This window comes from Alosa sapidissima, chromosome 12 (genome assembly GCF_018492685.1).
Source record: "Alosa sapidissima isolate fAloSap1 chromosome 12, fAloSap1.pri, whole genome shotgun sequence".
Classification (NCBI taxonomy): domain Eukaryota; kingdom Metazoa; phylum Chordata; class Actinopteri; order Clupeiformes; family Clupeidae; genus Alosa; species Alosa sapidissima.
In genome coordinates, this window is record NC_055968.1 from 30,643,198 (window position 1) to 30,670,186 (window position 26,989).

General features: G+C 44.2%; 2 protein-coding genes across 3 annotated transcripts; both read right to left on the reverse strand.

The window, feature by feature from the left end:
• Positions 1-8,196: 8,196 nt before the first annotated feature.
• On the reverse strand, positions 8,197-14,061 carry LOC121678134 (Krueppel-like factor 9). The gene is made up of 2 exons (XM_042057358.1): positions 12,192-14,061; positions 8,197-10,971 (listed from the first exon to the last, which is right to left on the reverse strand). The coding sequence occupies exons 1-2, from the start codon at positions 12,673-12,675 to the stop codon at positions 10,736-10,738; spliced, it is 720 nt and encodes a 239-aa protein (XP_041913292.1). The 5' UTR covers positions 12,676-14,061; the 3' UTR covers positions 8,197-10,735.
• Positions 14,062-14,628: 567 nt separating this feature from the next.
• abhd17ab (abhydrolase domain containing 17A, depalmitoylase b) lies at positions 14,629-25,796 on the reverse strand. Of its 2 annotated transcripts, none has more exons than XM_042056944.1 (5): positions 25,653-25,796; positions 24,025-24,419; positions 22,286-22,480; positions 20,312-20,491; positions 14,629-18,552 (listed from the first exon to the last, which is right to left on the reverse strand). In XM_042056944.1, the coding sequence occupies exons 2-5, from the start codon at positions 24,411-24,413 to the stop codon at positions 18,327-18,329; spliced, it is 990 nt and encodes a 329-aa protein (XP_041912878.1). In that variant the 5' UTR covers positions 24,414-24,419; positions 25,653-25,796; the 3' UTR covers positions 14,629-18,326. The 2 variants fall into 2 exon arrangements, with proteins under 2 accessions (XP_041912878.1, XP_041912877.1); XM_042056943.1 differs by having other exon boundaries at positions 24,727-25,789.
• Positions 25,797-26,989: the final 1,193 nt, after the last annotated feature.

The following is a 26,989-nucleotide window of genomic DNA, read 5'->3' on the forward strand; positions in this document are numbered from 1 at the left end:
TAATTGAATTAATTACTTAATTAATTATTTAAATAAGACATGTATTGATAATAAATGATTAACTTTAAAGCGTGTTAGACGTTAATCTTCTATTTTCTTGAAAGTTCAAATTATATTTTGACCACAATGTTAATTACTGTGAACATTTCATTGTAACAATTAATTCCAACTGTTTGAGGTGTCTTTCAAGAGAAAAGAAGAGTTGTGAACTCAGCTTAAACCAAGCATCTCCAAATGTAACATGTGTGTGGTGCAAATGGCCAGAGGTCAAATTTCAAATAGCCACTGCCTCCCTTGTGCAAAGGCGGTCATACAGAAAGTTTCATATGGCACACATTCACACTCTCTGCCTGACCTTGTTAAAGGGCATATTTGCTGTCCCAGTGGCTCACCACTCAGAGATAAACACGACTAGACGTCTCTCGGGTCAACATACCCAGACCTCTCCCTTTCAGGTCATCTGATGCTTTCTTACACACTGAGTACACAACTCATTTCACCAGACGGACAGACAAACAAGCACATAGTAACAATGGAACCGCGGCGCTCAGAGCACTTTGTGCTTCGCCGGTGCTGTGTTGAAGGGAGGGGGAGATAATACAACAGACGACTGCGCCCAGGCCAGGGGACAATGCTCAGTGTAGCCTATGGTGAGTAGCAGCATCGAAGCCATTGAAGCTGCACGGGGCCCGGGGCGAGCACCTGAGAGAGCGCTGGTCATGTTAATTACAACCCAAAGCTCTCTGCTCCCCGGGCCGGAGAGCACGGCCTGTCACAGACCTAATCCCAGACTATCCAGTTAATCCCATTCTACCCATCCACATCCCTTCCTAGGCTCATTCCCATACACAGTCACACTCACACACACACACTCTCTCTCTCTCTCTCTCACACACACACACACACACACACACACACACACACACACACACACACACACACTCACTCACTCACTCACTCACTCACTCACTCACTCACTCACTCACTCACTCACACTCTCTCTCACACACACACACACACACTCACTCACTCACTCACACTCTCTCTCACACACACACATACACACACACACACACACACAGAGAGAGAGAGAGAGAGACACCTCCAGAAATATACTTCCATTTTTGTGAACAGCCGCAGCTTGTGCCTAATAAGCCGTCGTGTAAAAAAAAACAACCAGTGGATTGTGGGAATGTTTGTGGGAAGCTGTCTCCTGCCGATGACAAAGCGGCGATGCATTGAGTCAAAAATAAAGGTTCCGAAAAGCACATGAATCCAATTTTTCACCAAATTAACTCACAAAGTGATTAGGTATAATTGACTTCCCTTAAAGAAGAAGACTGAGTGGCAGCCGCCACCCCCTTCTCTGGGACAGGCAGGAAACAAGACTCTTGTGTACAGGATTAAAATTGGAGCAAGGAAACTCTGAGCCATATTCAGTATGAAAAAATCTCCCTTTGATCTGAAGTGGAGTGGTGGCAAGGGAGAGATGGAGGATGACACTGATGTGATGGTGTTGTGTGTGTGAGTATCTGTGTGTGTGTGTGTGTGTGTGTGTGTGTGTGTGTGTGTGTGTGTGTGTGTTGGCAGTCTCTGTGTGTGTCTATGAGTCTGCTCCTACAAGTGTGTGTCTATACCAGTGTGTGTGTGTGTGTGTGTGTGTGTGTGTGTGTGTGTGTGTGTGTGTGTGTGTGTGTGTGTGTGTGTGTGTGTGTGTGGAGAACTGGTAACTGACATTAAATAAATAAAGAGCCAGAAAAACAGGAGCGCGCTGCTTTTGTTCTCGCTGCCTTTCATCCCACGTCATCTTCAAGCATTGTCGTCGGAGCTGCAAGAAACCTGCGCTCGATGAAGAGGTGCGGGATCGCAGTGCGGAGCGAAGCCAAGAGAAAGAGCTTAGCAGAAAGCGTGACCTTTGATGGAGAAGATTTCTCTTTTCTAAACCCCTCGGTGTGTCTGGGGTAAGGGTGGGGCACTGCAGTCAAGCTCCCCCTGAAGATAGGGGGAATCTGATGCTCAGGGAGAATTCAGGAAGTCTCTCCATGCAGAGGTATTAGTGGCCTCTCCCCCCGTGCTGATGGTGGTGCGGACCTGTGCGACCGGACAAGGTGTGGCCCGTGGAGGAGTGTGTGCGCTTGCCATTGTGGCTCCAACTCTGAGACAAAGGAAACATGAGCCTTCTTCCTGTAATGACATATTGTTCAGCCAGCGGCATCGGCTGTATGTGATCACATTAAATTGGATTACGTGCCGTCACGAGCCCACCAGTAGGGTCTCCATTTCCTATGAGATATGATGGTGTCCCCTGATAACGACCATCCAATCCGGGGACAGTAGGTGTACCGTGACACAGGCTACTATCTATTCCTGGACTTCTTCAACACAGCCGTCTGTTATACGCGCAGAGTTATTGAATTTTAACCAATTAGCGCTGGCGTCAATCTCGTGTCTTGTCCTGGCTGGCACTGCGCCATCACTCCGTCCCGCATGTTGCCGTGCCAAACATGAGACCAATTAACCTCCCTCAAAAAACATCAACAAACAGAATGTCGAACACAGGTGTTCACTGTTTACGGTGAACTTCGTTTGCGCAACCTTGGCTCGTCCACCTGTGTGCAAACTGTGAAGCGTGACTGCATGCATGTGCATGAGGGGAAGAGGAAAAATGAAATCAACAAGTATCATACCTCGTGTTATGATAAACCGGCAGTCTCTCCACTGCCTGTCCAATCAAGCCTTTCTGGATGGAAATGCAATTACTGACTGCCTGTGCTTGGTAGACATCCAGAGCTGATAAGAGTCCACTGGTTGGGGCCAGTCAGTGGATGACTGTGTTATTGCAGTGAGAGGAGCCATTGTCATGGCTGCCATCAATCAGGACGTGTGAGTGTGCAGTCTGGTGTGGAGATGAGAAGGACAGAGAGAAAAAGAGAGAAAGAGAGGGGGAATAGAGAGATGGAGAGCTGGAAAGAGGAAGGGGTGAGAGCAGGAATGAATGAGAAGGGAGGAACAGAAGAGAAGCAGTGGCAGGGTGAGTCATAGGAGCAGGAAAGGACATGGAAGGGAGGAAAAAAGAGAGAGAGAGAGAGAGAGAGAGAGAGAGAGGGAGGAAGAGATGGGGAAGAGGGAAAAGAGAGTGGGAGTCGTGTCCTGGTTCTCCTCTCTCTCCCTCCATCCACCACTACTCAGCCATGCCTCACGTGAAGGCTCTCTGTTTGGATATACTCCAGAGGAGCTATTGGCCCGGCACTGTCATTCTCAATACAGTCACACTAAAGAGTGCCAATGAATATTTCAGAGGCTGCTTCCTCCTCAAGGCCCCTGGCATTCCTGCGCCGCTGGCATTGACCTGTTGGCCGCTTCCATCTCCCCTTGTGAGCTATTCACATAGGAGTGAACAATAGCACAGACCCCTGGATTCAGAGTTTGTGCACGCGTGTGTGTACATGTGTGCGTCTGTGCGTCTGTGTGTGTGTGTGTGAGTGTGTGTGTGTGTGTGTGTGTGTGTGTGTTCAGGGTCACTGGGGAGTGCTGTGATGTGGTGTGTCCACCCATTGGTAGAAGTCAGTCAGCTTTTCTTTAACGTGCTACACATGTTGACAATACGCCTGATTTCACTGCTAGCCCTGACAGAGAGCACATGATTGGGTCATTATTAAATTATATCATAGAAGCAAAGACATGATAAAACACTCTTTGTGGCTGGTTTGTTTGTGCAGACAGACCATGAGTGCTAAATAAAGACATTGTGTATGTGGCAGTGGTTTGGAGGATGGGAGGGCGTGTGTGTCTGTTTTTGAGAAAACTGGACAGTGTCCAAAAAAAGAGGGAGCATTCCGAAGATTGTTATGGAATGTGGATAAAAGCAAACAGAGCATTCGCATTCCATCACAAAGGACGATGGAAAGTTCACAAAGCGTTCACTCAAGAAGCATTTCATCCCCTCTGTCGTCTGAGATGGGCACAGTGAGCAAATGTAAACTGCTCCCAGTCCTAATGTTTAATTAAATAGGATTGAATAAAGGCCAACTTCCAAGAATTAACGAGGGGGTAATTCACATAGAACCAAGTACAAGATGTAAATGAGCTTTAACCTCAGAAACAGAGTCCTGATGATTTCACATTTCCTGAAGCTTTTATTTTTTGTCATTGCCTTCTGAATCCTCTGAAGCATGTAATTGTAATAGGGTTTTCTTTCTCCCACACTCATATCAATGTAATACCTCATACATTTTGTGATGAGGTGGTTTAACAAATAAAAGCAGTCCTGTCAATGCATCGAAAGTCAAATTCCTTTTCCGTGTAAAACAAGACCCCACGCCTAACCCCAACGCCCACATCAAAAGGGGTGGGTGACTTTTGATATGTTCATCTGTCCATCCAGGAAGAGAAGAAAACTGAAAGAGAAGAACATCAAAAGAAAAATGGAGCATCTGATACACTGGGGGGCAGATGTGTCAGAAAGCAGAGGAGTGGCAGGTGAGTTATGGCCGCGCCACATCTGATAGCCATTCGACTCCCCACACACACACAATTTTTTACCTCCCAGTGATGCATGGGCTTTAATTTCCAGCCTCAGCACAACCAAGGTTACACAACAGTAATATGTTCTTTAACAATATACTGCTGGGGGGGGGGGGGGGGGTAGGAAATAGATCACATTACACCACGGCAATGATTTGTTGCTGTGCGCTGTGTTACTGATACTGGATGTTGCAGGGAGGAAATGTGATTTCGGATGTGAGCCTGAAAACGGGGACCGAAAAAGCCAGATGGCGAGAAGTTAAAAGGTCATAACAGGATTTCTCAACCTTGACTGAAAATTAGCTCCAAAATGGGGTCTGGAGTATTGGATCTAAATTGAAAGAGTCAATAACATGCAACATGAAGTGGTCCTTTTTTACATCGGCAGAGGAGGCTCTGAGGTCCGTAGTCCTACCGTCTGCACATATGGAGAAATGATTTGTAATTATTAGCCATTATACTGGATCTTCATATTTGGTCATTCTGGATAGGCTATTATCCAGCCCTTGTTACACGATAGGGTACCAACACCATTCAGTAGGGACTGTGATATAACACATTCATTCATTCATTAATCAATGTGTTATAACACTTACACTATTCACGAACTATAAATTCTAATCCTAACTCCATCTGTACCTCTGGGCCCAGTTTGACAAACAATTGATGCGCTGTTACTCTTTATTACTTAATATGCTGTATTTTACAGTTAGGCTACCTAAAGTACAGCCTTACACTACACATAACTTACACTATTATGCAGCCATGGAAAAGCACAATAGCCCGGCATGTGGAATTGATCATGTGAACCATTTTGATGAAGATAAGTGAGGTGCTTTGATAGTTAATGCAACTTTATTTGACACAGATACTCTCGACTTCTCCTTTTAAACAGGCTGGTAGGGCCCAAATGACGTCAGTGAATGTGTTCTCAATGTCCTGTGTGCAAAACTTCAGTTGGCCATCTTGGTTACTTACCACAGACCCATAAGCAAGAGGAGAGAGATCCTTTTTCCAGAACTCACAGTGATTCTCATGTTATCTCCTAATCTTCAATTACTCAACATCCAGACCAATTTTGCCTCCAATCAGTTTTGTCCCACCAAGCAGATTGAGAGCAAAGCAGAACCAGATGACTTTGCCCCCCGGCCCTGGGGCACGTGCACAAGGCCCCAGCCTTGGGAATCTGGGGGGGGGTGCTCAACGGGACGGCAGAAGTGAGACAGGACACTGGAGAGCAGTCAATCTCAACACCCCGAAAAAACATCGAGAGGGGGTAAAGAACTGTCCCCAAAGATGAAAACCACACACACCAGCAGGGAAAAACATGACCACCAGTCTCAAAAGTAATGCTTTCAAGCCAGGGTAAAACTGTGTGTGTGAGCGAGAGCGAGTGAGAGAGAAAGAGAGAGGTATGTGTGTCAAAGCATGCCTGAGTGCACACGAGTGGATTGTCTATAACAGATATAGCAATCTTAATCCAATTCCTTTTATATGTTGATGAATAAAAACCCAGTCATCACAGGAGTTGGGAGAGGATATTACAGTAATCTTGTCTCCAGTTCGATTTGATGGGCAGAAATAATGACAGTCCTAATGACACATGCTTATATTGAAAATGGAGAGCCATAATGAAACTCAATGAAAAGGAAATGAAACATTCAATAATAAAAGTTAGGGTGCCTTTTAATAGAATGGTTTCATCTCTTGATTTAAGCATTGCAACCGTTGATTTTCCCCCCTCACATAACACTACTGATGATAAATATATGAAGTTAAACCAACTACTGTGTTCTACAACTACCACTGCAAACTCTACAACAGTGATAAAATCATCATCATCGCCAAGTAAGAGGGAATATAAAAAAAAAATCCTTCATATTCAACAAATCGAATCATTATTTTAAAATGTATCTTGAGTTAATATGTTCTGAAATGAAGAACAAAAAAATTGTAATAAATTATTTGAGCAAAAATGCAGTAATGGTCATTTTAATCAATTCCTGTAATTAAAAATATTTTTTGTTATATTTCTTAAAATGATCAAGATAGAAGGGGGATGATCAATATTTCGGCTGAATGCCATGGAGATCTCAACTTGGCTGCAAATCAAGTGGATGTGATGTGATTTTGAGGGGCAGCACTCCTTGAATAGAAGGTCAAGTGCTCCACCTAGAGGACACAAGTGGCAAACAGAGGAGAAGGGAGCACACCCCATTCAGATTGATGGTGGTGGGTGTTTGTACTCCTCTGCTCATTGCATCAGCCTTGCAGTTCCTCAGATGTATGAAATTATCAGTGGTGAAGGGTATTACAAATCTCATTGGCTAGCCTGCAACCACACATTTAATCCTTTTGAGGAGCGCAGAGAAATGGCTCTGCCTTTGAGTAGTGTGTTTTAAAACTCATTCTACTATTATACCACACAGATCTAGAATTAAAATAAACCACCATTTAAAAAAAAAAAACAACTCAGTTCATCATCACAAACAGGACTCTTGGTCAGCTACAGGACCCTTGGTTAGCTACAGGACCCTTGGTTAGCTATAGGTCCCTTGGTTAGCTATAGGACCCTTGGTTAGATAGATAGAGATAGAGATAGAGATAGATAGATACTTTATTGATCCCCAAGGGGAAATTCAGGGGGTCTCAGTAGCATACAGACATCACACACAACATGCACTTACAGCAGAAATGGTAAACATAAGTATAAGTATAAACATATAACCAAACTCCACTGTACAATAGAGACAGTAGGAGATAAGAAAAACTAACAAAACTAAATACTAAATATACTATATAAATTAAATGTAAAAAATCCAGTGTGCTTGAGGGTGATCAAGCATGAGACGCTTGTAGTGACAGGGCCTGTAGTTCTGTGTGCATGGTGAGGTGCTCAAGAGAGTGAGTGTCATGGTGAAGGTGCAAAAAGTAGTCCAACAGTAGTCCTTTAGTTATGTGTACATGGTAAGGTGCTCAAGAGAGTGAGTGTCATGGTGAAGGTGCAAAAAGTCGTCCAACATTAGAATAAGGTCTAGAGACCAGCATAAATAATATGGACAAATAGGAGAGTAAAGTATAATGTGGTTAGCTACAGGACCCTTGGTTAGCTATAGGTCCCTTGGTTAGCTATAGGTCCCTGGGTTAGCTACAGGACCCTTGGTTAGCTACAGGACCCTTGGTTAGCTACGTTCTACACAAAGGGGGAGTGACCCAACACACAGCAGCAGACTCCAGGACAAATCAGGCCTGATCTGGGCCTCAGTGTTTCCCACCTACATTGACTTATTTGTGGCGGCCCACCACAATATCAACATATATACTTATATGGGATGAAATCCATTAATTTCATTTCTCTCTCTCTAATTCAGTCATGTGCAAGCATAAGAAGCAGTATGCCTACGCTAACGTTAGAATACTGTTGGGTTGTCGAGGTCAGCACACTATAATGTTACAGCTACTTGTCAATATCAACTTCTCGTGCAAGGCAATTATAACTACAATTCAATTCTGTGGGAACACTGGAGCCTGACACATGAAGAGCCTCCGCTGTGGTCAGGGATATTTCTTCTACAATTCTGATAACCAAGGGCTCTGGGGCAGGATTTCACTTCACAAATCCCACAGACAGATCTTTGGCACTGAATTAAAACAACAGCAGGAAGAGCAGTCTTAAAACATAGGCTATTTATTTATTATTATTTCTTACAAAATATCTTGTTTTTGTTGTTCCTGACAGCAGCTATATATGGAGTATGTACAAACCACAATATTAAGTTGAAGAGACAAAACACACAAAACTAAATGAGGGTAAATCAAACGAAGGTAGCCTTTAAATAAGGAGACACTGTACATAACCACCCTGAGAAACAAAGGCGTCCATGACATGTGACAATAACATGAAGTGAACCAGTGTCCTCGCGATGAGGTAAATGGTACTATGGAATGGAATGTTTTCCGTACTACATGTCTCTGAGATGTTCATGATAATGCATAAATGCATAAAGACAACATACACAAGCAGTTATCGGCATCTTTTAAAGATATCCCCAGGTCTAGAATACAATTCATGCATTATACAACTATAGCTGAGGTGTGTATAAAGGCTATTATTGTAACGAGTAACAGGTCCTTTGTAAGGCACTAGAGACAGATGATTTGCAGATTACAAGTGTGACACCACTCACATTTGGTGTTAATGCATGGCTTTGTTCCTCTCAAATGACCAGCTATCTGAAACAGGGATAGAATCAGGAAGTTGGGCTGTACCGACACTTTACATCAGACCTTGATTATATTGGACTTTTAATGTCATTTCAAAATGTGATAGCGTTTGTGAGATATATACCCTCGTTGACACCAGACCCTTCTCAATTGAGAGTGGCTCTGGAAAAGGTAAATTGACTTATGACTTCCAGCAGGGGCGTAACTAGCAGTGAAATTAAACCTAAATAGGTGCACCAAACTCTTACCAACTTGTTTCAGAAGTTTAGCAATCTTGTAAACATAGGTTTTAAATGCAGTTGCTTACTTAATTCTAAAGAAATACATGTCCATGCTGGATTAGCGATTGTATTCGCATGCCCGTGTTTTAGGGACATTGGAAACGGGCTTCAATGGCCTCTTGGCCAGACGGACCTGCAGAGCAAAGTCCGTCTGGCCAGTTTTTATGGGTATTCCCAGTCTAGGGTATATTATACCTAGTCCACTGTGAAAAGTATTTGGACATATAGCACATACTATAATTTAGGGAGATTACAGCCTCAAAAGAAACATGGGACTGTACATGGAGCAGGGGGGGTCTCTAGGATACTTGCCATAGTAACCTCTGACTCAACTTTTCCCCTCACAGGAACAATTTGTGTTTTCTGTGTTTGGTATCAGTTGCTATGAGAAAAATACCACGTAAACATGTCCGACGAGGGGGGTGTCTCGAACATTTCTCCTAATAAACCTACAAGTTTCGTGCATCTGTACAAAAAACACAGAAGCCTTGACAGTTGAAAATAAAGCAAATTGAAAGAGACTGTTAGTTTTGGGGCAGTTTTAAGACACAGCTGGGATTGCTTCATATAAAACGGGAAGACAAAGCTTCTCGTCTCATAGCAGCAGACAGTGCCCCCTGGTGGTGACCCCGTCTACACATTTTGTTTTGTGAAGCGAGGCGCTGGTAGAGTGTGAGCAATGCCTATGCAACTACTTTGGCCTTATCTTATCTGATAACCAGTCTTAAAATTGGCAAAACACAAAGGTTACAGTTCCCCAGTTATGGCAGAGCAGAATGCAATTCACAACCAATTGCTTTTCGAGTTTTGGAATAAAACTTCCCAACAGGCAGTTCTCATGGGATTAGAAACAGGCAAACATTCCCTGAAAGATTTGTGCATTTACCTTACCCCCACAAATAGCTCTGAAAGCTTAAATCTGATTCCTTTCCATTAATTAAGGCAGTCCTTTGTCGCACTTGATGAAGCACTTGGACCTTGGATCTTGACTACAGTGCACCAGTCCTGTGCTTCCACCACAGTTAAAGCAGATAAACAAGAGTAGAAAACTTACACAACTTCAGCAGCTATTTGAAAACGGATACACCGTCAAAAACGGATCATTTTTTAAATATTCCTATTGCACCCTGAAATATCTTTTTTTTTTTGCATGGTACGCACACTTGGAAATAAGCAGGTAACATTCCAAGATGTAATTAACATCATTGAGAGCTACCACCTGCTAGACTCTGGTGTGACACTGCTGCAACGCATTTAGCTGCTGGAAAAAAGTTAGTATTTATCATTGACAGAAATCTATCAACCTTTAGCTTGCTATAGCTCCACCATATCATAGCATTCTTTTTTAGAACAAACCTAATATAGGGGGTTAAAAAGCCATCAACAGAGTAGTATTCTTATTATTATGTCTACTGCAAAAGCTACACTGGAATATTTAAAAGAAGTTACCACTATGTAATCGACAGAATACTGATGCTACATAACAAGTCTACATCTGCATACCCTTCTACTTATAATAATATCCAAAAATAAATCACAATTGCAAAAACAATACCTATGAGGAGTTCTGTTGTTGTCTATAAAGAATGCACATAGTCTCTGGGTCTCCATGGGCATCATTATATCTAGGATATTACATATCTATGATACATGGTTGAATTGGACCTCGTGCCCTATTTCTGGGACAACCGCACTCGTGTCCACCCTCAAGGGAGCTGGGCACAGTCCTCGCGGGTGCCCTTGCGGGCGATCATGGAGGGCTGGAAGCCTGGGTGGCGGCGGGCGTGCTTGACCAGGTGGTCACTGCGCATGAAGCGCTTGTCACACAGCGGGCACAGGAAGCGCTTCTCGCCTGTGTGGGTCCTGATGTGGCGTGCCAGCTCGTCGGAGCGGGCAAACCTCTTCCCACAGTCGGGCCACGAGCAGGGAAACGGCCTCTCACCTGTACAACACACAGACGCACACACACACACGCAGCGTTATATGTCTGATGTAAGAAGCACCCCACCTAAACTAAAAGTAGGCTTGCTGCACCACAATTATAGTGACACCCTCCCAGCTTAGCCATGTTCATATATGATTTACGATGAATCCTTGAAGGAAGCAAGGTTGTGAAGATCCAATTGCAACCTTTACAACTCTACTGACTGTTACCCTCTTAACTGTCTATGGACACTTTCCTAAGCTTGCTAGTAGGCACAGAAGTTGTCCTTCCTTTGGTGGAAATATTGTTGATCAAAGGTCTTCAGTATACTCTGGTTTAGGCTTGGTCTAGAGTACAGGATGAGGTGACAGATAATGACCATCCAGCCTGTCCTCAACTGTCTGCCTCAAAACCATCACTGCCCTCAGCCATCTTAGAGTCAGGAGCCATGTTGAAGTCAGGCACCCATAAATAACACATGGGAAAAGAACTCAAAAGGCAATTAGAGCCCTCCCAGGGCTCTCAGTTGAAGAAACCCTATATGTTGAGACTAAATATTCACCTCTTCAAAATGTAGTCATAGAAAAGGAATAGATTATACAATTCTGATGATATGTGGGGGTATGGCTACTCTATGGGTTAGGGAAGCAGTTCTATAGCACGACTGAACACAATTATCTGCAAGCACAGCCTTTGTCGAGTTTGACCCACTGGGTCTGTGTGTTTCCACCTGTGCTTCCAGTTGTGAGCCCTGTTGCGGTTTGCCACTCTAAACTTCCTCTTGCTTGTTAGGGTGAAAGTAAACAAAAACAAAGCATGATCTCTTCCTAGCCTACTTGAGTGAAAGGGTGCATCTTGTCCGTGTGACACTATGGAAGATTACATTAAATTATTTTGAATCACACAAATACATAGGCCTACTGATAAAAGGACTGGTAACTCCCTGAGAAGCCCTAAACGGAAGCCTATATTAGCCTACTTGCATATGCATCGCCCACGCCTGATGTCTGCTCACAACGTGTACAAGGAATGGGAGGTCCTCTAATAGGCAACTGATAGACTTGGGTCTATTGTGTCAAATTCATCTTCGAATAGTTCAATCCAAATGAATGTAGCATTGTAGGGTAGTGCTGTGCACATTCTGTGATAACTGTTAATTTATTAGACCGATCATTTCAAGCATAAATAGGCTAATCAAGTTTACTAATGTCTCCGTAATCATACATTAGCCTACTTACCAGTGTGTGTTCTCATATGAGCTTTTAGATGCGATGATTTGCCATACGCTCGGTCACATCCACTGTATGTACAGTGATGTCGCTTTAAAATCGGCGATCCGTTTAATTGTCCTCTCTTAACATTGGGCGTCGGTGTGGCGGAGGGGGTCATGTTGGGGGTCGCAGTAGTAGAATCAGACAGCGTGGTATAACCGCTTTCCCCACACGAGAAGTTATCGGAGGAGTTGCTGCTCTCCGAGTTGACCGACATGGGTCGAAACTTTCCATGGAGACCAGTTAGAATCCCATCCGCAGTGATAGCCCCGTCTTTAAGTGTGTCACGAACTTCTCGGTCCTCCCTCGACACCTCAGTTTCCCCAAGGGATAGGTCCAGGGGCCCCAGTGTGTTGGGGGGAACTGGGGTCGGGCGGTGTAATACTGGTCCGCTAGATATGGACACCAGACACTCGGCAGCAAAGTAATCAGAGTACGCAAACATTGCCATAGCTTTCCACGAGATAAGGTAGTCAGTATGTCGAAAAGTAGGCTGCCGTGAAAAATTCGACGAATCGCGTAATTCGACGTTAAAATGCAAGATTAAAGTTCAATAAAACGTGGTACGTACCATCCCTTTGTATGCGTGTTTAGGAAGCGTCTCCCTCATGCCACACTACCTACAATAATGTGCGTTGGGGAGGCCGGTCATTGTGTCTGAAAAACCGGTTTAATTGACGAACGCTCTCGTTTAGGGAAACACGGAGGGTGACGCCTTCTGACGTCTACTTTAGGAAGAAAATGTTTCTGAGGCGTTTTTTTCCCCGCGAGGGGTACAAAGCGGATGAATGATGCCCCACAACCCACGCCCACTCCACCCATCTCAACAAGTACTGAGCCTCTGACGACACAGCCATAGCCACAGAACTTCCTTTGAATGTTGGAATATAATTTGTTGAAAATATTTATATATTTTAACCAGACAAAGAACACCATTTTGGCATCTCGTGTAGGCCTCACACAGTCATGGTTGATGTCAACTTTAGAATAGCGGGGAGTTTAATTTGTTGTTACAAACTCAGTAGACAGTTCATGGGCAATTAAGTGAAGCAGTTGCACTACATCCACCTCCAGGTCTTGCTTTTTAAATGCTGAGTTCCATGGTCTTTAAGATAGCCCTATACACAGACATCGGTCAACTTGAAGAGTTGAAGAGATAGATAGATAGATAGATACTTTATTGATCCCCAGGGGAAATTCAAGTCCCAATCAATGCCCAATTACCACTGTAAGATGCTTTTGCTTACATAAATGCCATTAACAACAAAGAACACTCTCTAAAAATGCACTCTCTAAAAATGCTTTCCGGAGATCAGCTGACTGGAGGCCACAGAAGGCCTCCCTACTAAACAGCATCCAGTCTGGGTCAATGTGTGCAACAGTAGTCCCCTCCAGAACAGAACAGAGAGCACATTTCCGCAACAGCTGGTGAACTGTTGTGTGCCGCGCTGTTAGATCACTGAACATCACGGTGCCACCGCCACCGCCAGCCGCACTGTGAGAACAATGCTGAGAAGGAAGTGCTGCTGCATTGACTGAAGCCTAATCCACGTGCCAGGCGATTAGGGCGTTTGTGGAGAAGCCCCGTGTATGTGCTCATGTATATGTGTCGTCTGCCAGGGCTGCAGTGGGAGGTGGTGTGGGGGCTTAAATCCCATCTGGCAGCACTGTGCTCGCTCCCTTCTCTCTACTTCTGTCACCGCGTACACGCACACACACACACAGAGAGAGAGAGAAGGGGTGGACAGACATAGGGCTCACACTGGAGTAATTAAAAGGGACAGATAATTGGAATCTTTTTGTCACAGATAACAGCTAAGCCCATCTGTTCACCCATGCACACCCCCCCCCCCCCCCGCCCAGTTCCTCCCCACCTCCCTTGTCAGTCTCCATTCCTTCCCCCTACCAAACTCCAACCACCACCACTACCACCCCTCCCACACACACACACACACACACTCCCCACCAGCCTCGCCTCTCTCTGCACCCACACTCTAACGACACACACACACACACAGAGGCGTCTGTCTGTGTGGCAGCCTCCCACACCGTGGGCCTGAGCTCACTCATAATGCTCTTTGTTTACTCGGAGTATTCAAAGCCAGGAGGGACGTGAAAAAACGGCCCCTATGTGCCGAGGTATTAACCTTGATTTACAGTGGGTGTGCACCAGACAGTATGCAAACCAGGGCAGCGAGAATAATAGAATTGCATGGCTCAGAGGGCATATTATTGTCCAAAAGCCACATCAAACCTTGTAGAGGCCATTTGCTGCTAAACACCGGTCGGTGTTTAATAGACTACATAACAATTACTTGCTATTGTCTTTTATGAATCATTTTCAGCTGTCTGGCTCTATTAAGGTTAAACCAGGCCTTCCTGCAGGACAAACAGCCAAGGAGGCTTAGTAATCAATCCATGGTTTTATTTCCTAAGATCTTCTGTTCAATTAATTTTGGAAAAAGGAAAAAAGACATACATTTTCTTTGACAACTTAAAAATAACAATGCTTAAGTAGAATACAATAAAACATTTCAAATCACCAATTCCCTTGGTTCCCCATCCCCCCCAAAGCAAAAAAAAAAAAAAAGCCCTGCAAACAACTTGAAGTACAGTACATACATTTGAATAATAAAAAAAGACATTTCTATATAACTTATCCTTTTTTTTCTTTAAACAAGATAAAAGAAGGTGTGTGCGTGAGCGTGTGGCTTACCTGGCACACCACAAGCACACATACACACACACACACACTCCTTCCCCTTCCCATACATGCTGTTTCATCAAACCCCTTTAGACTCAGAGATCGGCCGTGTGTTGCTCGCATTATCTGACGAATCCCTGCATCCTCTGCTTCAGCAGATGTGTAGATGTATCTGAATGTCTATAGAAAACACGCCTATCTGAGTAACAGTCTTCATTGGATCCTGGTTTGGCCCGTGTTAAAATTCCCTTTCCATGCCACAACCCTGGGACAGTACGGTGGCAGTGGACTTCAGCTTTGAGACCTGTGAGTCTTTGGTTCTGATGGATATCGACCCACTCAACGGTGTTCTGAGTGGATAAAGTGTGTTGACAAACAAGCATCAAACTTGAGGTTTTTGCCTTTGGTTGGTTACTTGGTTATTTACACGAGTACTTTGAAATCACAACCCACAAAGGTCCAATGAAGAAAAAAAAAAACGTCCAGACATGAGTCACTACCAATAAAGTGGTAGATGGATCATCTTGGTTGCTTGCATTCTGTGGTGTAAGCTACATGTCCTTGTGTGTCAATCAATTTGGAATCCACTGCACTGGGAAACGCCATGAGAGAGAAAAATGAAGGGGTTATCAGGCTAAGTGAGGTGGATATTAAAAGCATGAGCATCATCCTTGTAAGTTCTGTGTGTAAAAATTCTAGTCTGCAATGTTGAGTCTAGCTTCTAGTCAATGCCCCAATGCCCTTCATTAATATAGTGTTAACCAATGTTTCAGAACCAGAGAGGACTTAGTAGGCTGCACTCTACAGAGTCCAAATGCACAGAAGAGAAGGCACCCCTGCAACCAATCCAGAAAACAAATGTACACCAGGAGGACTCGAGCATAAAACCAGGGATGCTGATGCAAACTGCACAGAGGAAACTTGCACTGATGCAGGAAACGTGCTTGATTTCTACGTAAAGGAAGGGTTGGGCCTTTTTTCATTCCATTTAGAGCGTTTGATCCTTGTCTTCAGCAGCAAGTTCACTTTAATACTTCATCCAGTTCAAACAGCTTAGTCTAAAGAAGGCTGACCCAGTTACACACTGTGGCCACAGCCAGCATGGGCCCAGTGATTCACAATGACTCTTTAGTGTCTCTGTTTCTGTAGAACTTGAGCCAGCTTTACTAAATATTGTATCAAAAATGGTCTTGAATGTAATCCATACAAGGACATATGTTCTTGCCAAGAGATGAAAAGTAACAGAACCGAGGTGATAACCACTCATGATTTCGGTGAGATTTCAGGTGAGATATTTAGGTTAAAGAAGGGTCATAATCAAGGGGACAACTAACATATGCGATTATACATTTGTAGATATACTCTGTAGTGTGATACACCTCTGAAGAATGGGCTTCAAAAATGCCATGAAGGTGCTAATTTGGAGACCATCAGGGACATGTGATAAAAAATGTGTTTAACATATAGCTATGCTTTACCAACATCAACTAAATGCTTTATAGGCTTTAAATCAAACTGTACATAAATTAACCTCAGCACTCGATGTTGACAAAAAATATTTCCATGTCCAATTCTGAAGACAAACCTGCTGTCATATTTTCAACTAGGAACAAGAAAAACTGGAAAACATTTTTTGTAACATTTGCTGTCTCCATAGAGCTAGCAGCAAGACTGTTTGCTGGGATAAGCCACCTTCCTCCAAATCCACCATTTTCAAACAAGAGACTACAGAAATACACATTGCCAAACAAAATAGGGATGTAACAGTGTTCGATCAGCCAAAATATTTGCGTGTTTGTTTTTAAAACACATAATCAGAAGTAAAACCAACAAACTAACGCCTAGTCCAGCCAATGGATTCATTTACTGTGTGATTTATGAAAGCTTCCCATTTTAGCGGTACTTGGTCTCATTTTTACACACATTAACTATTTGATAAAGACTTGGCAAATTCAACAGATATGATGTTATCAGTGTAGGTCTGAATAACTGAACTGATCCATTTTTTATTTTATTTTTCACAAAACAATTTTCAAAGATCTATGAACAAATAGGCATTCAATAGGTGGAAAATTGGCTAAACTTAAAAAAAAAAAACACTGTCACATCTCTATTTTCTCAGGCAAATACAAGCAATTTGATGGGATGAGATTCTCTTTGTGTTTGGTGGGGTTGGGGGGAGGTAGTCAATAATTCCTTTGCGAGACTTCACTTCTGCATATAGTTTGAATTCTATAAAACAAATCCCCTTGTTCAACAGCAATGGTGGAGGGGTTTAGTTTTCAATATTTTCAACAGCTGCCTGTTGCATCTAGAATGGACACCTAACGTTTTTTAGTCTGCAGTGTCTCTATAATGAGCCAAAACAGGTCAGGAAAGGGGCCAAAACCCCTGCCCAAACCCCTACCCCCACCTCCCTCTGTATCCTCCCCCCCCCCCCCCTTTGAGATTACTGACAGGGCTCAGATAGAGGCCAAGCATCCACAGACAAAAGAGCCGGCCAGTGTGCTTGAGGTACCCCGGGCTGGAGTAATGGTCAATATCACATGTCATCGGCGCCACAGACACACCTCGGCCCAGCTGCGAGGTGAGCGGGAGGAGGAAGGAACAGGGAGACGACTTTCAGCACCTGAGGCCGGCCGGCCCGTGTGCGCCCCACGACAGACGGAAGGTGTGACGGAGGGCGGGAGGGTCCGAGGGGGATGAGAAGAAAGAGACAGATGAGAGAGACAGACGAAAGGGCGGATGAGAGGTGCGAGAGGCCTGAGGTGGTGTGTGTGTGTGTGTGTGTGTGTGTGTGTGTGTGTGTGTGTGTGTGTGTGCGCTGTCCCAGCCCTGCCCGCGTCACCCTCCAGCGCTATGCTGGGTCAGCTGGTGTCGATGGGTGAGAGGGGAGTCCACTGCCCACCATGACCGTTTAGTGGATTGTTGGAGATGGGATAATAAGTAAACAAAACAAAACAAAACAAAACAAAAACACACAAACAAACAAAAAAAAAAAAAATGAGAGGGGCTGTCTGTGATTATAAGAAGTCATGACGACCATAATAAAAAAAAGACTACAACAATGAGAGATAGAAAGATTTCACTCGTTCAGGTCTGAGTAGGTGGGCGCTCACTACCATCCCCCCTTTACTGACTCAGAGGCCCATGGACAGACAGAGACCGCCCACTCGCTCCCTCCCAGACAGGGGGCGTGTGTGTGTGTGTGTGTGTGTGTGTGTGTGTGTGTGTGTGAGAGAGTGGGGTGGAGTTAAACAGACCTTGGCCCAGGAGGAGGGGAAGCGGAAGAGAAAGACTAGGGAGGGTGGCTGGATGTGTGTGTGTGTGTGTGTGTGTGTGTGTGTGTGTGTGTATATATGTGTGTGTGTGTGTGTGTGTGTATGTGTGGGGCCCTCTCAGGTGTGCTGCGCTGCTAGCTCCTGGCCGATGAAGCGACGCAGGCGCTCCAGGTACTGGCTGTAGAGTTCGATGTCGTTGTGTCCAGCGCCTTCCACCCAAAGCGGCTCCACGGCCTTGGGGCAGCGCTCAAACAGCGCCAGGCCATGAGAGAAGTCGATGACCTCGTCCTCCGTCCCGTGGATGATCAGTACCGGTGACGTGATCTTGGACACCTTTTCAATGCTACACGGAGACGGACAGAGAAAAGGACCAAGGGAAAGAGAAGGGACAGACAGAGGGGTCAATGGAGGAGTTATATTCATGACCGAGGGGACATTAAGGTGTGGGGTTTTGAACATTCTAACACAAGATTCCATTCCGCAACAATTGAAGGTTCTAAAATTCTATGTTGAGTTTAATGAACCCAAATATTCTTTAGAACGTTCATTTTCCAACATACTTTACATTGTAACGGTACACCTTTAAGGGTTAATGCCTCTCCATTTCATTTATTTACATTTAATTTACATTCAACTCAATTTACATTATTGCAGACCATTTTCCAGGCACATTTCACCATAGAGAGTAATGCTGACCTATTCAGCAATTATGGGCAAGTTTACGAGCCACGTCAAAGCAAAACACTCCCATTTAGCTCATTTCAAATATTCTACACGTCATGCACAAGAATTCAATAATACTCCAGGCTCTTTATCTCTCACAGTGTCTTGTAAGCCTTATTACACAGTGATGGTAGAAAACTGAATTGAGACACTTTAGTAAATGCATTTCATAACTCAATGTTATGACCTTTGCACCATCAGTTGCGCTTGAGGAGTTTATTCAGTGCCCTCAATGACCAGCTCACAACAACCGAACACATCCTCAACCGTTGAATGCAACATATGGGCAAGACAACAAGTGCTTCCTTCATATAACAGTCACAGACACACACACAGACACAGACAAACACACACCCATAACAACACAGATGAGTGTTTTTCCCCCGTTCAATCAGACAGCAAATGCTAACTGCAGCTGCCTGTGCACGTGTGTGTGTGTGTGTGTGTGTGTGTGTGTGTGTGTGTGTGCGCGCGCAGACAGCAGGGCTGCTGTGGGATACGGGGCACGGTGTGCCGGACAGCTGGGTGAGGACACTGGGCGACCCTGCGGAGAACAGAGCGGCCATTCAGCACAGCTGCAGCGCCAGCACCGGCGGGCACCCCTGCGCCCAGCCTGGCACTGCGTCGCCCTAACCAAACGCCAACTGCCCGGGCACCGGCAGGGGTAAGGGCCAGTGAGTGCGCCCATATTGTGGCGGAATCACAAATATGCACAGATGTAAGCGAGTCTACAGGCCCTTCAGTCAGTCAATATGCTCAATTACTACCAGACCAATTATGATACAATGAAAAATAAGGCTATGTTCACAATTACCATCTTTTTTAAAGCTGCCCGCGTCTGTTTTAGGTTATAGTCTATGGAGTAGACCTGGGGGCTAGTAATGGAATGTATGTACGCCATAACAACCAGAAGATATGGAGACGACAGTGGTGGAGAAACTTAAGAGAAGATAAGAAATACTTTATTCATCCTGAAGGAAATTTGACTGTCACAAGAGCACCGTCGTGTGCATGTAAAAACACATATATAAAAGTAAAATAAAAAGAGGGCAGCGCAGCCATTGGCAGGGCCTTCTTTGTCTGTCACTGTACAAAGCCCACCCCATAAGCGTTTCTGACTGGTTCCCAGGTTTTTTAATGATTTAGAAGTCTACTCCAATGGGAGAATTGCAACAGAGCAAATTCAAATGTGCTAACAGTTTCACCCAGATTATATTAAGCACTGAGCTTAAATTAAAATCTATGACGCATTACATTTTCAATCACAGGTCGTAAGCTGATAACAATCTTGCCTACTTTGATGTGGCTCATTTTCATATGTTGGTTTGGGGATTTAAAGTGATAGATCTTCATATCAACAGAGAAACGGTGACACTTACTTTGGGAAAGCATCAAAGCAGTAGGTCTTCTTTGTGTCGGGGAAAGCAACCCGCATGCCCGAGGTGAGAGGGGAGTGCAAGACGACTGCCGCACATTCGTACCGTGACGCCAGGTCGACGGTAGGCACGGTGCCAATGCTCTGCCCGTACAGGATAATGTTCTCAGGACTGATGCCATACCTGTGGGCAGCATAAAAGTATAAGTATAAGTATAAGTAAGTATATATACACTCTTTTGATCCAATGAGGGAAATTTGGTCTCTGCATTTATCCCAATCCGTGAATTAGTGAAACACACACACAGCACACAGTGTACACACACTGAGGTGAAGCACACACTAATCCCGACGCAGTGAGCTGCCTGCATCAACAGCGGCGCTCGGGGAGCAGTAAGGGGTTAGGTGCCTTGCTCAAGGGCACTTCAGCCGTGCCTACTGGTCGGGGTTCGAACCGGCAACCCTCCGGTTACAGGTCTGAAGTGTTAACCAGTAGGCCACGGCTGCCCAGAGTAAAAGCAAGTACAGTAAACATAAAGAACACAAAACCATGAAGCTGCTACATTATGTCCTTAAGTGATTTCAACACCTGGTGTAGTAGTAAGATAGGGGATAAGGAGCTGTGCTCTTGAGTAAGGCACATTAGCACACAGAGACAGGCTCTTGCAATAATTGATGTAAGTCACTTCGAATAGAGGCGTCAGCCAAATGAATGAATAAGTAACTAAGTAACATATCTGGCCGTGATCTGCACAAATCAGATAGGATCTGTCATAAGGAACACACTTTTAAGGAAGTTAGGTTGGGACTCATGAGGCCCTAGGCAAATACAACTGTACTGACCCTTACGAGGAATGTCAACAGACTAGTCTCAACAAACCCAAGCAGTTCCTGGTAGTATACCAGGCTTGACAAACATAAACCTCACGGCAGAATTCAGTGCGAGAGATTCATTCCCTGCTCATTTTCAGCCACTTAATCAGTGGCAGGCAGCTAGTCTGCATTGCAGTTTCCTGCATCAAAGGAGAATATGCCTGGCTGGAGATGACTGATTCAGGTTGATCAGCATCAACTTACAGAGCAGTCATGACTAAAAACTGAACTTCCTGGTAAACAGAGCACATAATCAAGGCATTTATTCCTCCTGACCTGTACAGTATACCTGTGCAATATATGTGGCTATAAGTACTACATATCAACATTATTATAAGTTTCAATTTCAGCACAATATCCTTAAATTTAATGTAATATAGCAACAAAGAGCTTTCTGTGTTATCTGTTAGTTTCGGGATAGTAACCTAAACCAATTAAAACTAAAGGCACACTTTCAAAAGTTAAAGTTAAAGGCACACTTTCATGATAAGTTAAGTAGATTGTGGGGACAGTTCAATATCAAATTGGGACCGAATCCATCACTCCTGGCCCAGGGTTTTCCAAAAGGATAAGAGCCAACGTCTGACATGAGACATGATTCAACTTCAGTGTTTCCCATACATTGACTTATTTGTGGCGGCCCACCACAATATCAACATACATACTTATATGGGATGCAATCCGTTCATTTCATTTCTCTCTCTCTGTAATTCAGTCATGTGCAAGCATAAGAAGCAGTATGCCTACGCTAACGTTAGAATACTGTTGGGTTGTCGAGGTCAGCACCCTATAATGTTACAGCTACTTGTCAATATCAACTTCTCGTGCAAGGCAATTATAACTATAGCATAATATATAACATAGCACAATATCCAACAGAGTATTTGCTCAACATCCCCCCCCCCCCTCTCCTTCACTTACCACAACTAATACAATTCAATTCTGTGGAAAACACTGAACTTCCCAAAAACATTTCTACAGAAATACAACAGTAGATCTTGTCTTAGGAATGTCCCTGGCCTGTCGTAACCCACCCCTAATCAGGACCAGGTCTCTCTATATCTGCAGCACTTCCGAGAGGGTGAAAGGAATGTCTGGGGCCTACCGTGTGCGTAGAGCCTGCCAGGCGGCATCGATGTCTGCGTAGAGGTTCTTCTCGGACGGCTTGCCCGTGCTTACTCCGTAGCCTGAGTAGTCGTAGGAGAAGATGTTGCAGTTTATCCGTGTGCCGAGGCCGATGTAGAAGCTGCTCATCTGTCCCAGATCCACCGCGTTGCCATGGGAGAAGAGGATGGTAAACCTGTGGGGAAATGCAGAGAAGAGGGGGTGAGTGGGTGGGACTGAGAATGGCGTGCGTGCCTTCGTCCTGTCAGTCTCGCTCGCACCGTATTGTCAAGGGCCTCCGAGTCGCAGGTCTCCCTGCCCTGAAGGATGTCACTAATTACATGTGACTAATTAAACTGTTCCCACAGGGCTTCTTTTGCCACAGTGCCACGTAATGTGTGCCACTGACAAAAATAAAGGCACTCTTCCACCAGCATTGTTTTACATTCACACAGTACGCAAAGCAGAAATATGAACGTGAAAGATTTCATTGCTAAAAAAACAGGTCATCTTAACACACGGATAAAGTTTACACACACTTCAACGCGAGCTGTAGAGCCATGAAAAAAGCTGGCCATGTAACTGGCAATAAAACCAAACCACTTGGATTTAGCTTTACGAGTGGTTCTTGCTGGTCAAACCACTGAGACTGAGTCACTGATGGTTAGACAACATAAACGATCCATGATCTGTGATCATTTCCTTCCTAACCTTTAAAGCGTCCCAGCATTGCTCAAACGGTGGCCAAAACTAAAAACCATATGAAAGTTTCCATTTCTTGACATTACCAGAAAACCACAGCAGTGAACGCTTTTCACCTCCACATAAAGACATGTTTCCACACACATCTTATAATGAAAATAGTTAAATTCTAAACCATCAAATCAATACAAAATGTATAACTTTCAATCAAATGACCTTTTCTCAGGGCACCTAAGGGCGATAGATTGCCATCTAGATTACTAAATCCAGACTCCTCATTCAGCCTTTAATACATCAAAAGGAGAAAACAAGTCGAGCAGCATGCATGGCAAAATGGCAACATTTTTGTACCAACAGCAAAGTAACATTCGTAAATAGCATGAATAGCAAACACAACAGCTGCTTGAAACGAGTCGTCACAGGGACACAACAATGGGCTGTCAGCTGAGGAAGGGTAAAGGTTAGAGACAGCTGACACAGGCAAGAAAACTAGGAAATGGGACAGATGTGGAGGGGGGAAAAAAACAGAACTGATGCCATGCAAATAAGTGCCGAGAGTGGAAAGAGGGAGGTGAGCTTATCACAGGAAGTTTTGACACATAGAGACCGGAGGCAAGACAAAAGGACTAAAAACAATCCACGGGGAGAGCCGCTCGAGCAGGACAGAGGTTCACCTCCGAGGCAACACCTGTAATACATATAAAGGGACACAGACACTGTGTTCACATCACCTAGTTGTGGGCTGAAGTGTGCCACAGGGTGGGCTTGACACATTTCTGGCCATCTCTTCTCTACTCCACACCTCTAGATATCTATCCATCTCTCTGTCTCTCACTCTCTGTCTCTCACTCTCTGTCTCTCACTCTCTGTCTCTCACTCTCTGTCTCTCACTCTCACTCTGTCTATCTATCCTGGCTATCCACCCCCCCTCCCGCCCCTTGCTTGTGCCTTCATTCTCTTTCTGCCTGTCTGCCTGTATCTCCACATCTGTCCCCAACAGTATCTCCTGCTCTCTGGAGCTCCGTCCGGCTCGCTCACCTGGCGGAGGGGGCGCAGCGGATGTACATGCAGCCCACTCGGTTGCCCCGGCTGGAGCGCGTCAGGAACACTTCCGTGACGTCCAGCTCTCTCTGGGAGTACTGAAACTCCGCTCGCTCGGTGAGGTGCAGCTTCCATCGGCCCTCTCCGGCCGCAGTGCTGCCTGCCCCCCCTCCTCCGCCCCCGCTGGCGCCTCCGCCACCCCCTCCTCCCCGCGCCCGCAGGCTTGTTGCTGCGGGCGCACCCGCGGGCACGGGCCCTGCCTCCAGGTCGGGCAGGAGGGCATAGGTGGGCTCCGGGGGCAGGAAGGCAAGCTTGGCAGCAATGCGGCTGGGACAAGGGGGACAACAGAAGAGGCAGCACAGCTCGCTGACAGATAGGCCATTCATTGTACACTGTGGGAGGAGAGAAAAGAAGACCACTGTTAACCACACACTCAAACAAAACAAAAGGAACTCAGTGCCACAGCCACTGCTGGAGCGTAGGTGTACTAAGTGTGGGATACTAAAAGCCCAACGGGGACACTGAAATGCCTTTGATGGTGGCATAGCCTAATTAATAATAATAATAATAATAATATAACTGAATAGAGCAGCACATGTGTCAGCACTGAAAATTGGCACGTGACTTGTTATCCATAAAACTCCCATACTTATAGTGATCAAATGTTATTAAGAATTAAAAGTTAAAAAATGCAATTACCTGATATTGAAGTGCCAGATATCCCTTTAATAAATAGAAAAGAGCGAGCACTGGTTTTGTAGATATAAAAGTGTCTGTCCAGATGGTTGCATATGAAAGGCTCTAAGCACACAAAAAATGGTACCACGATCCAAATGGATTTCTGGTCTGCACAAAACCCTCAGGATTGCAATATTTTACAAAACAGGTATCTTACTAGCCATTAAAGCATCAGAAAAGTGACTATTCCACCTCGTTTATGGAATTAAGGACGAGAAACATTACGACATATGCTAAGTCAGCCCGCTGACAACTACAACAGACTGTTTGTAAACTACCAAATGGGACAGCGACCCTTACTAACATCCGATCAAAGAGAGTCTGTCAAAAATAGACAGAGGCTGAACGGAGCAAAACACATTTAAAAAGAATAGCTACCGCTTTGGGTCATAAAAATCGGGAAACAAAGCGGACATCAACTGAAATTCGAGCTACAATGACACTGGAAGATAGATATGGACCAGTGGCAACGTTTGTGGTATTATTAGTCAGTTTGCTGCCGCAAAAATGTTGACCTTCCTCACTTAGCTAGCTATTAACTTAAACGCTGGTTAGCATGTAGACGAGGTGTCAAAGACCCGGCTGTGACATTACAAGAGATGTTTACACTGGCGCCGTTAAATCATTCGCAAACAATTAATCCATGTAGCGTCCGCTCGGTCCCTACGCGACATCAGAGAATGTCTAATAAGGGCCCTGGCGACATCAAGCCAAAGCCGAATTCCCTAGCTACTCGTCTTGCTAAGTAGTTAGCTAGCTTGCAGAAAGCTATGCCAGCTAGCTAACACTTAGCCAGCTACAGACCTGAAAACACCGACTTCTTCAATAAGAGATCAATTCTTGGACAGCGAGGTTAACATGTCTTGTCTGAAGATAAATCATATAACCTCTCAAATAATGGCTTTTCGAGTTACATCTGCTGCCGGTGATCTTCAATATCTGTATCCTCCTGTCATTTATTAATCTGTTGGTCGGCTAATTGTGCAGTGTTTTTTTTTTTTTTTCACTCCTACTCTACCGCACCCGGAAATGACGGTGACTTGACATTAGAGGAGGAGCTTTCAAATGAAATTTACATTTTGTTGTTGTCAAACTCTGACTCGTAAATTGCGCTGCTTTTAGACAGTCAAACTATGGAACTATACATAGCATTTTTAAAATATGTATCAAAGAGCTAAGGATCTGGCAAATCACTCTTATGCATTGCAACATGTTCAGATGTGAGGATAGCCCTTTGCAGCACTTTTTTTGCACTTTTAAGTTGTATTTCTGATTTGTGCATGCACTTGTGAGTACGTATTTCATAAGAAAGACTATTTGTTTCAAACTAGTTTCAAACGTTGACCCCATACAAAAATGTGATGTGTATGGCAATATATGAAGGGTTCAGGTGCAAAAGCCTCTAAATGCCACCTACAGTAAGTCAAAAATTAGATAAAGATGGTGAGTGGATGCTCTCCACACATAGTATACGTTAGTCAAATAATTTAACTTCAAAACCCACTAAATACCACTCTCTTCCTGGTCTGAAATATCGATTTATAGGCAAAAACCTATAGGAGGCTGATTTTAAATGCTCATTTAAAAGAAACGTGGTCAGACGGATTTAGTGGGTTTTGCATCTGAACTCTTCATATGTAAATCACATAATGTATATGTCACTGTATTCCTCACACATATAAGTCACATATATACACATACATATATAAGTCACATATATACACATACATGTCAAATATATTTCAAAATATAGTAAAATTGGCCGTTTTTATATATGTCACATATATTTTCCCAGATTTACAAATATATTACAAGTATATGTCAGTTGCAAGTAAAATTATAAGTCCCTGTTATTTGACATATATGTTCATATATTGCCATATATCACATTTTTGTATGGGACCACATGTCTGTTTCCAGAAGTTCATTTTACAGCAGCTTCTGGAATAGTGAGTGAAGTGTGAAAGTTTAACACAGACAGTGGAAAAAAAAAAGTAACTGGCATTCCTTTAACACAGATGCCTCGCGGACTTCACACCTGCGAAAATCCTCACTGTAGGCTAAGCCAATTCTCAGCCAATCTTTGACTACAGGATTTCTCTACAACAATTTGAAAGTGTTCATAAGAGTGAGCACTACTTTCTGTGGCAAAAGTATAAGATTATTTCCCTCTGAATGAATGTCTTACGAATGTATAGGTTACTTACCGGTCTTGAAGGCCTAA

Coding starts and splice junctions, on each gene's coding strand:
- LOC121678134 (XM_042057358.1), bottom strand. CDS start 12,675: ATGGCAATGTTTGCGTACTCTGATTACTTTGCTGCCGAGTGTCTGGTG. Junction 10,972..12,191: donor TCATATGAGAACACACACTG/GTAAGTAGGCTA, acceptor TGTGTTGTACAG/GTGAGAGGCCGTTTCCCTGC.
- abhd17ab (XM_042056944.1), bottom strand. CDS start 24,413: ATGAATGGCCTATCTGTCAGCGAGCTGTGCTGCCTCTTCTGTTGTCCC. Junction 22,481..24,024: donor CGCTGCGCCCCCTCCGCCAG/GTGAGCGAGCCG, acceptor ATTTCCCCACAG/GTTTACCATCCTCTTCTCCC. Junction 18,553..20,311: donor TGCTTTGATGCTTTCCCAAA/GTAAGTGTCACC, acceptor GTCTCCGTGTAG/CATTGAAAAGGTGTCCAAGA.